We start from the raw sequence: 15,087 nt of genomic DNA, 5'->3' as shown, positions 1-15,087 counted from the left end.
TCGGTGGTGGTTAGTTTAAGTTGGGTAAGGTTTGGTGTGGTTAGCGAGTTTTGTGTAAATCTTACAGTCTCGAATTCTTTGATTTCGGTGATGGTTAGGTTGGGTTGGGTTAGGTTTTGTGAGGTTATCACGATTTGTGTATATTTTTGCAATGTCGATTTCTTTGATTTCGGTGATAGTTAGGTTAGGTTGGGTTTCGTTTGGTGAGGTAAGCAAGTTTTGTGTAAATCTGACAATCATGAATTTTTTGATTTCGGTGATGGTTAGGTTAGGTTCGGTAAGGTTTGGTGATGTAAGCGAGTTTTGTGTAAATCTTACAATTTCAAATTCTTTGATTTCGGTGGTGGTTAGTTTAAGTTGGGTAAGGTTTGGTGTGGTAAGCGAGTTTTGTGTAAATCTAACAATCTCCAATTCTTTGATTTCGGTGATAGTTAGGTTAGGTTGGGTTAGGTTTGGTGATGTAAGCGAGTTTTGTGTAAATCTTACAATCTCGAATTCTTTGATTTCGGTGATGGTTAGGTAAGGTTGGATTAGGTTTGGTGTGGTTAGCGAGTTTTGTGTAAATCTTATATTTTCGAATTCTTTGATTTTGGTGATGGTTAGTTTAGGTTGGGTTAGGTTTGGTGAGGTTAGCGAGTATGGGTAAATCTTACAATCTCGAATTATTTGATTTCGGTGATGGTTAGATTGGGTTGGGTTAGGTTTGGTGAGGTAAGGGAGTTTTGTGTAAATCTGACAATCTCGAATTCTTCGATTTCGGTGATAGTTAGGTTAGGTTGGGTTAGGTTTGGTGATGTAAGCGAGTTTTGTGTAAATATTACAATATCGAATTCTTTAATATCGGTGATGGTTAGGTTAGGTTGGGTTAGGTTTGGTGTGGTTAGCGAGTTTTGTGTAAATCTTACAGTCTCGAATTCATTGACTTCGGTGATGGTTAGGATGGGTTGGGTTATGTTTTGTGAGGTAAGCACGATTTGTGTATATTATTGCAATGTCGAATTCTTTGATTTCGGTGATAGTTAGGTAAGGTTGGGTTAGGTTTGCTGAGGTAAGCGAGTTTTGTGTAAATCTTACAATCTCGAATTCTTTGATTTCGAAGATGGTAAGTTTAGTTTGGGTAAGGTTTGGTGATGTAAGCGTGTTTTGTGTAAATCTGAAAATCAAGAATTCTTTGATTTCGGTGATAGTTAGGTTAGGTTGGGTTAGGTTTGCTGAGGTAAGCGAGTTTTGTGTAAATCTTACAATCTAGAATTCTTTGGTTTCAGTGATGGTCAGGTTAGGTTGGGTTAGGTTTGGTGAGGTAAGCGAGTTTTGTGTAAATCTTACAATCTCGAATTATTTGATTTCGGTGATGGTTAGGTTGGGTTAGGTAAGGTTTTGTAAGGTTAGCACGTTTCATTTATATTTTTGCAATGTCGAATTCTTTGATTTCGGTGATATTCCACATTTATCGTGGAATTATACTTGTAGCCCCAAAGTGGCTTAAACCAAGTACATACCGGTATATTCATATCGGTAGATCTTTGTTTCTTAATGTGTGTAGAAACACCCTCCCCCCCCCCCCCTTCCACGATAAATGTGGAATTACACTTGTAGCCCCAAAGTGGATTAAATCAAGTACATACCGGCATATTCATACATCGGTAGATCTCTTTGTTTCATAATGTGTGATGAAACAGTGGTGATTTAAAATAAATCACAAGACTTGTAGCCCCAAAGTGGTTTAAATCAAGCACCCACCAATTTAGGGTTGTAATTTCTTCCAAAATATGTTGGATAGATTCTGGTGATAATAGTTAAAGTAGAATATTAAGATTCACGGTTAATCATTGAATATTATTACCTTATCTCTACGAATAGTTCAATTGACAGCTATAGTAGAGAACAACTGTATTTATGAGACGAAATAGTGCAACTTTCTGAAACAAATGTCAAGTGCTGAAAACGAGGAAATAGAAGCTTCGACTTCCAAGTCGCATAAAGGTCGAAATCCAACTAGGGACGTAGAACCTATTAGAGACAGGTCAAGCTCTAGAATACATCAGACTCGAAGTCAGACTCAATCGATAGAAATATTAGCGAAGGAAAATAAAGTAGAAGTTATAATGACGTCAATAGAATTAAGGTATTCAGGCGCGGTACAAAGACTAAAAGGAAAAATAGATAAATCCTCCGAATTAGATGAAGGACAGTATCAAACCATTAAAGAAGCATACGATTATGTCCGAAAACTCCATTACGAATATTTAGATAACCTTACAGACATACCGAAAGCGGCCAAAATAGACGAAGAGTACGATGCAATTACAATAACAGTTAAAAATCTTAAAGCAGCATTAGATTGCCAATCCTTTCAAGATAGTAAACTAAAGGTAGAGCAAGCAACAATTAAATTTGCTAGAGATAAGTTACCGACGTTAACCATTCCCACATTTCAGGGAGATCCATCTGAATGGCAATCGTTTCAACAAGCTTTTAAGAATATAATAGGAAACAAAACGGAATATTCGAATGTCACGAAATTGCAATATTTGCATCAATCCTTAATCGGTCCCGCTTTGGCAGCTGTATCAGGTTTAGATATTAGCTCAGACAATTACGAAATAGCTTGGAGTATTTTAGACAAGCAATATAATTTACCAAGACTTAATCTCAAAACTAGGATTAATTCACTTTGTGACTTAAAATTAATCACAAGAGAATCACATATCGAATTGAGAAATCTATTGAATCAGGTCACAGTGTGTATTAAAAACATTGAATCGTTGGGTTACGCGAGAGAAATTTTAGATCCATGGGTAACATGTTTAGTTCTAAGGAAATTACCTTTTAATATAGTAAGAGACTGGGAAATATCGCTGGTTAGCAGAGAAATGCCACCATATGAAAGTTTAGAGACATTCTTGCAGAATAGATGTAATGTATTACAATCTACTGCATCTGTAACTACGGTGAAGGAATTCCCTCATAGTCGTCAAAGAATCATGAGAACTCATGTCGCGAACAAAAACCCATCAAGTAAGGTAAACGCATGCGCATTCTGTCGAAATAATCATTTCATAGGCAAATGTGATAAATTCAAAGCAAAATCCAGTATGGAAAGAAATGAATTCGTTAAATCTAATAACATGTGTTTTAAATGTTTAAATTCATCGCATAAGATAACAAATTGCAAGTCTAACTATAATTGCTTAAGGTGCAAACAAAACCATCACACTTTGTTGCATCAGGACGATACATTTAGTTCCAATAATACGGGAAGGAAGTCAATTAATGCTCATTCTACTCATTTCTCTCAAAGGGAGATAATTTTACCGACGGTACAAGTAGACATTATAACGTCCAATGGAACGGTCGTTAAGGGTCGCACATTATTAGATTCCGGCTCACAAGTCAACTATGTTACCACATCTTTCGCTAAGAAGAATAACTTCAAATTAGAGAAAATCTCTCAAAAAATTGTAGGTATCGCTAATCAAGAAAGTAGCATTCGTCACATCACCAAGGTGACCATAAGGTCTTCAACCACTAATTACTCAACCAAAGTGTTGTGTTTGGTATTACCAGAAATTACTGGCGAAATTCCAACTGTGAAACTGGATCAACAGTTAATTTCAATACCAGCGGGAATCAAGTTATCAGATCCCCTTTGGAATAAACCGACGCCAATCGATTTCTTGCTCGGCGCCGAGATTTGCGTTCATGCTATGAAAGCAGGAACCATCCAGTTAGGAAAAGGTATGCCTATCTTAAAGGATACCGAATTCGGATGGACAATAGTTGGTCCATATCCCGAAGTAAATAATGCTCCAGGGAAGAGCCACATAGGCTTAAGTCAATTAGACAGTCACATTCAAAACTTTTGGATGATCGACCAGGTTCCTATGGTAAAACATCAATCTCTTGAGGAGAAAAGATGTGAGGAACATTTCCAAGCACACACATCACGAGATAAAAACGGTAGATTTTGTGTAGCTTTACCATATAAAAATTCCCCGGTAGTATTAGGAAGTTCATTACACATTGCGGAGAAAAGACACAAAACTTTGGAAAGACGTTTTTTAGCCAATAATAATTTAAAAATGGAATACAATAAAGTTTTAGAAGAGTACATAAATTTAGGACATATGTCAGAGTGTGAACCTCCGGAGGCACATGAGGTTCATTGTTATTTACCTCATCACGTCGTGGTTAAGGAGTCTAGCCTTACCACTAAATATCGTGTAGTTTTTGATGCGTCCGCAAAGACAACGTCTAATATCTCACTAAATAATATTTTGATGGTGGGACCTAGTGTCCAATCAGATTTGTTAAGTTTACTACTCAACTTTCGACTCCATAAATACGTGATTACTGCGGATATTAAGCAGATGTACCGACAGATTCAAATAGCAGAGAAAAATAAAAATGTACAACGAATCATTTGGCGAACAGATCCCCAGAGTAAATTCAAGCATTACAAGCTTAATACAGTAACATTCGGAACTGCTTCAGCCCCATTTTTAGCTACTAGATGTCTAAATCAGTTAGCAGAGGAGAATAGAAACAAATATCCCATCGCTAGTAAAGTGATCGAACGTGATTTTTATGTTGATGATTTGCTCACGGGAACTAATACTATTGAAGCTGGTAAATTATTAAAGGTTCAACTGGAAACCATATTATTATCAGCCGGTATGCCCTTAAGCAAATGGACATCGAACAACTCCGATATAATCACGGATGTTAAAGCTGACGATTGTTCAGATTTTAACTTCTCTAACGAATCACACAAAACTTTAGGTTTATTTTGGAAACCGCGGGAAGACGTTTTTGTATTTAAGGTTCAAACCGAAGTCGAGACTGAAAATATAACAAAAAGAAACTTTTTATCAGTAATTAGTCAGATCTTCGACCCATTAGGACTATTATCTCCATTGTTAATTAATTATAAGATATTAATGCAATCTGTCTGGCAACAAACCATTGGTTGGGATGAATTCATTCCTCAGACAATCTTCAAAAAATGGAAAGATTGTCAATTATCCAATACAGTCATGAAACTTTATAAAATTCCTAGATTGATAATACTAAATAATGTCATTAATATACAGGCACACGGATTTTGTGACGCATCCGAGAAAGCTTATGGTGCTTGTATTTATGTAAAATGTACTGATCAATTGGGAAATTCCAAATGTCATCTTGTGTGTTCTCGTTCGAGAGTCGCTCCGCTCAGTTTTGTAACTATTCCGCGTTTAGAGCTGTGCTCCGCTATGTTATTATCAAAGTTAATGAAGTCAACAATAGACCAATTAACAATTCATATTAATGAAAAATATTATTGGACGGATTCAACCGTCGCATTGCATTGGATTAGAGGAGAGTCATGTAAATGGACCACCTTCGTTGCCAATCGAGTGGCCGAAATCCAATCAATATCTCAACCCATTGAGTGGTACCATGTCTCCTCTACAGACAATCCAGCAGATTTAATTTCTCGAGGGACTCAACCATCAGAATTAAATCATAATTCGTTATGGTGGGACGGCCCTAGTTGGTTGAAATTAGACGAATCACAATGGCCTCGAAGACCTCCTGAGATCACAATAGATCTTCCAGAGAGAAGGGTAGTCACTAACGCTACCCTTGTGAGGGAAAATAATTGGATAGATAAATATTCTCATCTTCCAAGACTCCTTCGAGTTTTATCATATGTTCGTCGGCCACTAAGGAATAAACAATTAAACGTTAAAGAAAATAACGAACCGTCCGCTTTAGAATTAAAAGATGCTTTAAATAATTTGATAAGGTTATCGCAAATGGAATCATTTCCATTGGAATATCGTTTGCTGAGCAAGGGACATCCAATTCCCAGTAGCAGTAAATTAGCTAAATTGTCCCCTCTATTCCACGAGAATTTAATTTGTGTTGGAAGTAGACTTCCTCTGGGAACAACTCTATCAACGTCACCCATTATCTTGTCAAATAAGCATAAACTTACACACATGATTGTCCGAGATGCGCACTTGAAATATATTCACTTGGGTACTCAAGCCTTACTGTCGTTATTGCGGCAGACCTATTGGCCATTGGCCGGACATAATACTGTCAAAGGAGTGGTGCGTTCATGTGTCATTTGTTTCAGAAATAAACCACTGTCACACAATAGATTAATGGGATTACTCCCGCTTGAACGTACCACTGCGAATTTTCCTTTCAGTCATGTGGGGATAGACTTCGCAGGACCTTTTCCTGTGAAGAGTGGTTGCAATAAGAATTCTAAGATAATTAAGGGTTACGTTTGTGTCTTTGTGTGTTTTTCCAGTAAGGCAGTTCACTTGGAACTTGTCGGAGACTTAACGAGTTCAAATTTCTTAAATTGTTTAAGAAGATTCGTAGCCAGACGTGGCAGGCCCAATACGATATATTCCGACAATGCTACTAATTTTGTCGGTGCAAGTCGTGAACTCGTTAATTTAGTAAAATTAATTTACGAACGTCCTCATGAGGAGAAGCTACTACGGTATGTAGCCTCCGAAGGGATTCGTTGGAAGTTTAACCCGCCAAGGGCGCCTCACATGGGAGGGCTGTGGGAAGCAGCGGTTAAATCCATGAAGATTCATTTAAACAAGGTGTTAAAGGCCACCACCTTAAATTTCGAATCATTTTGTACGGTATTGACTCAAATAGAAGCTTGCATGAATTCCCGTCCTCTTAGTCCCTTGTCTTCGGATCCACTAGACCTTTTACCCCTCACACCTGGACATTTCTTAATTGGCAGATCCTTACTCGCTCTTCCAATGGAGGTTAAATATAACACTAATGTCCATGCCAATCTGCTTCAGATACAATTGACCACAGCAGCATTTTGGAAACGTTGGTCGGCGGAATATTTACATTCTTTGCAGTTACGACACAAATGGAAGAAGGACTCGAGCAACAATCTGAGTGTGGGTCAAATGGTCCTGTTAAAGGAGGAACACATGCTGCCAACCCGATGGGTCTTGGGTCGAGTCACTAAATTGTATCCCGGACCAGATGGCAGAGTTCGAGTCGTCGACGTCTTTACTGCCAGCGGAGAGTTTCGTCGGTCCAGTCATCTAGTGGCGCCATTGCCGATTCTACCACAAGGACCACTTGACAGGAAGGAAGATCAGCAAGAGGGAGGAGAAACAGCAGCTTCAATTCCGTCAACTTCGGTAGCTTAGTTTAACCCGAAGACACTACCCCCAACTCATATTACTTATTAGATGTAATCATGAGTTTAAATCATTCAATGTTAATAGTAGTACTCCGTAATTCACTTTAATTGTGTTGTGTGTATAATTTAAGCTATTTTCATTTTAACATTCGGCAGTATATATCTCCGAATTTAATCTAATCATTTTGTCTTTATAATATAAGACTTGTCTCATGTCATCACTCGGAAGGATTATATCCGAGTTTAAAATAAACTGTTCAAATTTGACAGTTAAAATTAGATTCATGATTTGTTAATGTTAGTCTCCAAGCCACACTTAATGGAGCATCTTAAATTATTTCATGTCTACTTAATTATGACCTGCCGGGAGTCATCCGCAGGTCTTATGTTTCTTGTTATGAAAACATAAGTTAACTCTTACTGTTTATAGTATTTATGTGAATCATAGAATAAGTAAATATTATAATACTGAACATTTCGATGTTTAACGTAGAGACATCTATAATCATAGTTCGCCTTCATTTCCTGCTTGTAGGAATGAATGAATGACTTTCCAATTTACTTTTAATTTAGCAATGTTTGTGCTACTTGTTGATGAAATCAAGTTAACTTAGGAGCATTACACTCACTAATCAAGTTTAGTTGATCGGTAATAGCTGATCTGTCTTGACAACTGTAACAGTGTCAACATTGTATTGTCTAAGTTAACATCAAGATGAGGAATGCTTAAGTTTTAAACCATATACAGTCCACTCTCTCTTCTTTAAAGTAAACTTATCTTGTAATGCTTATTCACAGCTTCAAAGGAGATTTCAAAAATTTTAATGTAAATAGAAACAACATTCACCAGAGGTATACCTATAAGTTGAAATATTACTGAACCAATAAATTGATTTTATCCTCACACTGGATGAGGCAAAGGTTTCATTATTCACCCTCTATTTAATTATTTTAAGAGCTATGATTTATTGTAAACGACTCGTCAGTAATGCTGTAACTCTGTAGAATAACTGTATTGTTCAACAGTTTTCCTATGTGGGACTATGTTCCGACTTTTGTAATGACGTGTGGCAAACAGTCTTATTAACTGATTGTCGATTGGCATTATTGACGAGTTGGCATTAGTGTCGGCCCAAGCGGAAATACGCGACGGTCGAGAGAGTTCGAGCAGACGGCGTACGGACAACTTGTGTTCCGTACGCTCCGCTGAACCACCACGTGCAAATTTTACATTTCAATAAACTACATCAAACCATTATCGAAGTCTTTTCCAGTTAGGTTAGGTTGGGTTAGGTTTGCTGAGGTAAGCGAGTTTTGTGTAAATCTTACAATTCCGAATTCTTTGATTTCGACGATGGTAAGTTTAGTTTGGGTAAGGTTTGGTGATGTAAGCGTGTTTTGTGTAAATCTGAAAATCAAGAATTCTTTGATTTCGGTGATAGTTAGGTTAGGTTGGGTTAGGTTTGCTGAGGTAAGCGAGTTTTGTGTAAATCTTACAATCTAGAATTCTTTGGTTTCAGTGATGGTAAGGTTAGGTTGGGTTAGGTTTGGTGAGGTAAGCGAGTTTTGTGTAAATCTTACAATCTCGAATTCTTTGATTTCGGTGATGGTTAGGTTGGGTTAGGTTAGGTTTTGTAAGGTTAGCACGATTCGTTTATATTTTGACAATGTCGAATTCTTTGATTTCGGTGATAGTTAGGTTAGGTTGGGTTTGGTTTGGTGAGGTAAGCGAGTTTTGTGTAAATCTTACAATCTTGAATTCTTTGATTTCGGTGGTGGTCAGTTTAAGTTGGGTAAGGTTTGGTGATGTAAGCGAGTTTTGTGTAAATCTTACAGTCTCGAATTCTTTGATTTCGGTGATGGTTAGGTTAGGTTGGGTTAGGTTTGGTGTGGTTAGCGAGTTTTGTGTTAATCTTACATTTTCGAATTCTTTGCTTTTGGTGATCGTAAGTTTAGGTTGGGTTAGGTATGGTGAGGTTAGCGAGTTTTGTGTAAATCTTACAATCTCGAATTATTTGATTTCGGTAATGGTTAGGTTGGGTTGGGTTAGGTTTGGTGAGGTGAGCAAGTTTTGTGTAAATCGGACAATCTCAAATTCTTTAATTTCGGTGATAGTTAGGTTAAGTTGGGTTAAGTTTGGTGAGGTAAGCGAGTTTTGTGTAAATCTTACAATCTCGAATTCTTTGATTTCGGTGATAGTTAGGTTAGGTTGGGTTAGGTTTGGTGATGTAAGCGAGTTTTGTGTAAATCTTACAATCTCGAATTCTTTGATTTCGGTGATGGTTAGTTTTGGTTGGGTATGGTTTGGTGATGTAAGCGTGTTTTGTGTAAATCTTACAATCTCGAATTCTTTGATTTCGGTGATAGTTAGGTTAGGTTGGGTTAGTTTTGGTGTGGTTAGCGAGTTTTGTGTAAATCTTACATTTTCGAATTCTTTGATTTTGGTGATGGTAAAGTTAAGGTTGGGTTAGGTTTGGTGAGGTTAGCGAGTTTTGTGTAAATCTTACAATCTCGAATAATTTGATTTCGGTGATGGTTAGGTTGGGTTGGGTTAGGTTTGGTGAGGTAAGCGAGTTTTGTGTAAATCTGACAATCTCGAATTCTTTGATTTCGGTGATAGTAAGGTTAGGTTGGGTTAGGTTTGGTGAGGTAAGCGAGTTTTTTGTATATTTATGCATTGTCGAATTCTTTGATTTCGGTGATAGTAAGGTTGGGTTGGGTTAGGTTTTGTGAGGTTAGCACGATTTGTGTATATTTTTGCAATGTCGATTTCTTTGATTTCGGTGATAGTTAGGTTAGGTTGGGTTAGGTTTAGTGAGGTAAGCAAGTTTTGTGTAAATCTGACAATCTCGAATTCTTTGATTTCGGTGATGGTTAGGTTAGGTTCGGTAAGGTTTGGTGATGTAAGCGAGTTTTGTGTAAATCTTACAAACTCGAATTCTTTGATTACGGTGGTGGTTAGTTTAAGTTCGGTAAGGTTTGGTGTGGTAAGCGAGTTTTGTGTAAATCTAACAATCTCGAATTCTTTGATTTCGGTGATAGTTAGGTTAGGTTGGGTTAGGTTTGGTGATGTAAGCGAGTTTTGTGTAAATCTTACAATCTCGAATTCTTTGATTTCGGTGATGGTTAGGTTAGGTTGGATTAGATTTGGTGAGGTTAGCACGATTTGTATATATTTTTGCAATGTCGAATTCTTTGATTTCGGTGATAGTTAGGTTAGGTTGGGTTAGGTTTGGTGAGGTAAGCGAGTTTTGTGTTAATCTTTTAATCTCGAATTCTTTGATTTCGGTGGTGGCTAGGTTGGGTTGGGTTAGGTTTTGTGAGGTTATCACGATTTGTGTATATTTTTGCAATGTCGATTACTTTGATTTCGGTGATAGTTAGGTTAGGTCGGGTTAGGTTTGCTGAGGTAAGCGAGTTTTGTGTAAATCTAACAATCTCGAATTCTTTGATTTCGGTGATAGTTAGGTTAGGTTGGGTTAGGTTTGGTGATGTAAGCAAGTTTTGTGTAAATATTACAATATCGAATTCTTTAATATCGGTGATGGTTAGGTTAGGTTGGGTTAGGTTTGGTGTGGTTAGCGAGTTTTGTGTAAATCTTACATTTTCGAATTCTTTGATTTTGGTGATGGTTAGTTTAGGTTGGGTTAGGTTTGGTGAGGTTAGCGAGTATGGGTAAATCTTACAATCTCGAATTATTTGATTTTGGTGATGGTTAGGTTGGGTTGGGTTAGGTTTGGTGAGGTAAGGGAGTTTTGTGTAAATCTGACAATCTCGAATTCTTTGATTTCGGTGATGGTTAGGTTAGGTTCGGTTAGGTTTGGTGAGGTAAGCGAGTTTTGTGTAAATCTTACAATCTCGAATTCTTTGATTTCGGTGGTGGTTAGTTTAAGTTGGGTAAGGTTTGGTGTGGTTAGCGAGTTTTGTGTAAATATTACAGTCTCGAATTCTTTGATTTCGGTGATAGTTAAGTTGGGTTGGGTTAGGTTTGGTGAGGTTAGCACGATTTGTGTATATTTTTGCAATGTCCAATTCTTTGATTTCATTGATGGTAAGTTTATGTTGGGTTAGGTTTGGTGAGGTTAGCGAGTTTTGTGTAAATCTTACAATCTCGAATTCTTTGATTTCGGCGGTGGTTAGTTTAAGTTGGGAAAGGTTTGGTGCGGTTAGCGAGTTTTGTGTAAATCTTATTGTCTCGAATTCTTTGATTTCGGAGATGGTTAGGTTGGGTTGGGTTAGGTTATGTGAGAAAAGCACGATTTGTGTTTATTTTTGCAATGTCGAATTTTTTGATTTCGGTGATTGTTAGGTGGGGTTGGGTTAGGTTTGGTGAGGTTAGCGAGTTTTTTGTATATTTATGCAATGTCGAATTCTTCGATTTCGGTGATGGTTAGGTTAGGTGAGGTTAGGTTTGATGAGGTAAGCGAGTTTTGTGTAAATCTGACAATCTCGAATTCTTTGATTTCGGTGATAGTTAGGTTGGGTTGGGTTAGGTTTGTTGAAGTTAGCGAGTTTTGTGTAAATCTGACAATCTCGAATTCTTTGATTTCGGTGATAGTTAGGTTAGGTTGGGTTAGTTTTGGTGTGGTTAGCGAGTTTTGTGTAAATCTTACATTTTCGAATTCTTTGATTTTGGTGATGGTTAGTTTAGGTTGGGTTAGGTTTGGTGAGGTTAGCGAGTATGGGTAAATCTTACAATCTCAAATTATTTGATTTCGGTGATGGTAAGGTTGGGTTGGGTTAGGTTTGGTGAGGTAAGGGAGTTTTTTGTAAATCTGACAATCTTGAATTTTTTTGATTTCGGTGATAGTCAGGTTAGGTTGGGTTAGATTTGGTGAGGTTAGCACGATTTGTGTATATTTTTGCAATGTCGAATTCTTTGATTTCGGTGATAGTTAGGTTAGGTTGGGTTAGGTTTGGTGTGGTTAGCGAGTTTTGTATAAATCTTACAGTCTCGAATTCTTTGATTTCGGTGATGGTTAGGTTGGGTTGGGTTAGGTTTTGTGAGGTTAGCACGATTTGTGTATATTTTTGCAACGTCGAATTCTTTGATTTCGGTGATAGTTAGGTTAGGTTGGGTTAGGTTTGCTGAGGTACGCGAGTTTTGTGTAAATCTTACAATCTCGAATTCTTTGATTTCGGTGATAGTTAGGTTAGGTTGGGTTAGGTTTGGTGAGGTAAGCGAGTTTTTTGTTTATCTTACAATCTCGAATTCTTTGATTTCGGTGGTGGTTAGTTTAAGTTGGGTAAGGTTCGGTGTGGTTAGCGAGTTTTGTGTAAATCTTACAGTCTCTAATTCTTTGATTTCGGTGATGGTTAGGTTGGGTTGGGTTAGGTTTTGTGAGGTTAGCACGATTTGTGTATATTTTTGCAATGTCGAATTCTTTGATTTCGGTGATAGTTAGGTTAGGTTGGTTAGTTTTGCTGAGGTAAGCGAGTTTTGTGTAAATCTAACAATCTCGAATTCTTTGATTTCGGTGATAGTTAGGTTAGGTTGGGTTAGGTTTGGTGATGTAAGCGAGTTTTGTGTAAATCTTACAATCTCGAATTCTTTGATTTCGGTGATGGTTAGTTTTGGTTGGGTATGGTTTGGTGATGTAAGCGTGTTTTGTGTAAATCTTACAATCTCGAATTCTTTGATTTCGGTGATGGTAAAGTTAGGTTGGGTTAGGTTTGGTGAGGTAAGCGAGTTTTGTGTAAATCTTACAATCTCGAATAATTTGATTTCGGTGAAGGTTAGGTTGGGTTGGGTTAGGTTTGGTGAGGTAAGCGAGTTTTGTGTAAATCTGACAATCTCGAATTCTTTGATTTCGGTGATAGTTAGGTTAGGTTGGGTTAGGTTTGGTGAGGTAAGCGAGTTTTTTGTATATTTATGCATTGTCGAATTCTTTGATTTCGGTGATAGTTAGGTTAGGTTGGGTTAGGTTTGGTGAGGTTAGCGAGTTTTGTGTAAATCTTACAATCTCGAATTCTTTTATTTCGGTGATGGTGAGGTTGGGTTGGGTTAGGTTTTGTGAGGTTAGCGAGTATGGGTAAATCTTACAATCTCGAATTCTTTGATTTCGAAGATGGTAAGTTTAGTTTGGGTAAGGTTTGGTGATGTAAGCGTGTTTTGTGTAAATCTGAAAATCAAGAATTCTTTGATTTCGGTGATAGTTAGGTTAGGTTGGGTTAGGTTTGCTGAGGTAAGCGAGTTTTGTGTAAATCTTACAATCTAGATTTCTTTGGTTTCAGTGATGGTCAGGTTAGGTTGGGTTAGGTTTGGTGAGGTAAGCGAGTTTTGTGTAAATCTTACAATCTCGAATTATTTGATTTCGGTGATGGTTAGGTTGGGTTAGGTTAGGTTTTGTAAGGTTAGCACGATTCGTTTATATTTTTGCAATGTCGAATTCTTTGATTTCGGTGATAGTTAGGTTAGGTTGGGTTAGGTTTGCTGAGGTAAGCGAGTTTTGTGTAAATCTTACAATTCCGAATTCTTTGATTTCGACGATGGTAAGTTTAGTTTGGGTAAGGTTTGGTGATGTAAGCGTGTTTTGTGTAAATCTGAAAATCAAGAATTCTTTGATTTCGGTGATAGTTAGGTTAGGTTGGGTTAGGTTTGCTGAGGTAAGCGAGTTTTGTGTAAATCTTACAATCTAGAATTCTTTGGTTTCAGTGATGGTAAGGTTAGGTTGGGTTAGGTTTGGTGAGGTAAGCGAGTTTTGTGTAAATCTTACAATCTCGAATTCTTTGATTTCGGTGATGGTTAGGTTGGGTTAGGTTAGGTTTTGTAAGGTTAGCACGATTCGTTTATATTTTTGCAATGTCGAATTCTTTGATTTCGGTGATAGTTAGGTTAGGTTGGGTTTGGTTTGGTGAGGTAAGCGAGTTTTGTGTAAATCTTACAATCTTGAATTCTTTGATTTCGGTGGTGGTCAGTTTAAGTTGGGTAAGGTTTGGTGATGTAAGCGAGTTTTGTGTAAATCTTACAGTCTCGAATTCTTTGATTTCGGTGATGGTTAGGTTAGGTTGGGTTAGGTTTGGTGTGGTTAGCGAGTTTTGTGTTAATCTTACATTTTCGAATTCTTTGCTTTTGGTGATCGTAAGTTTAGGTTGGGTTAGGTATGGTGAGGTTAGCGAGTTTTGTGTAAATCTTACAATCTCGAATTATTTGATTTCGGTAATGGTTAGGTTGGGTTGGGTTAGGTTTGTTGAGGTGAGCAAGTTTTGTGTAAATCGGACAATCTCAAATTCTTTAATTTCGGTGATAGTTAGGTTAGGTTGGGTTAAGTTTGGTGAGGTAAGCGAGTTTTGTGTAAATCTTACAATCTCGAATTTCTGATTTCGGTGGTGGTTAGGAAAAGTTGGGTTAGGTTTGGTGAGGTAAGCGAATTTTGTGTAAATCTTACAATCTCGAATTCTTTGATTTCGGTGGTGGTTAGTTTAGGTTGGGTAAGGTTTGGTGTGGTTAGCGAGTTTTGTGTAAATCTTACAGTATCGAATTCTTTGATTTCGGTGATAGTTAGGTTGAGTTGGGTTAGGTTTGGTGAGGTTAGCACGATTTGTGTATATTTTTGCAATGTCCAATTCGTTGATTTCAGTGATGGTTAGGTTAGGTTGGGTTAGGTTTGGTGAGGTAAGCGAGTTTTGTGTAAATCTAACAATCTCGAATTCTTTGATTTCGGTGATAGTTAGGTTAGGTTGGGTTAGGTTTGGTGATGTAAGCGAGTTTTGTGTAAATCTTACAATCTCGAATTCTTTGATTTCGGTGATGGTTAGTTTTGGTTGGGTATGGTTTGGTGATGTAAGCGTGTTTTGTGTAAATCTTACAATCTCGAATTCTTTGATTTCGGTGATAGTTAGGTTAGGTTGGGTTAGTTTTGGTGTGGTTAGCGAGTTTTGTGTAAATCTTACATTTTCGAATT

The 15,087-nt window shown here is 37.4% G+C and overlaps 1 protein-coding gene across 1 annotated transcript in view; it reads left to right on the top strand.

Moving 5' to 3' along the window:
* Window positions 1–1,483: 1,483 nt before the first annotated feature.
* The window catches only part of LOC143911478 (uncharacterized), a 71,382-nt gene continuing 57,778 nt past the window's right edge, over window positions 1,484–15,087 (top strand). Inside the window, exon 1 of the mRNA XM_077430354.1 lies at window positions 1,484–2,574. Within this exon, the coding sequence (XP_077286480.1) occupies window positions 1,929–2,574 (646 nt within the window). The 5' untranslated portion in view covers window positions 1,484–1,928. The remainder of the gene's footprint in view (window positions 2,575–15,087) is intronic.

This window comes from Arctopsyche grandis, chromosome 5 (genome assembly GCF_051622035.1).
Source record: "Arctopsyche grandis isolate Sample6627 chromosome 5, ASM5162203v2, whole genome shotgun sequence".
In the NCBI taxonomy this organism is placed as follows: Eukaryota; Metazoa; Arthropoda; class Insecta; order Trichoptera; family Hydropsychidae; genus Arctopsyche; species Arctopsyche grandis.
The sequence above is the reverse complement of the archived record's forward strand: the minus strand, read 5'-3'. Positions and strand labels throughout refer to the sequence as shown.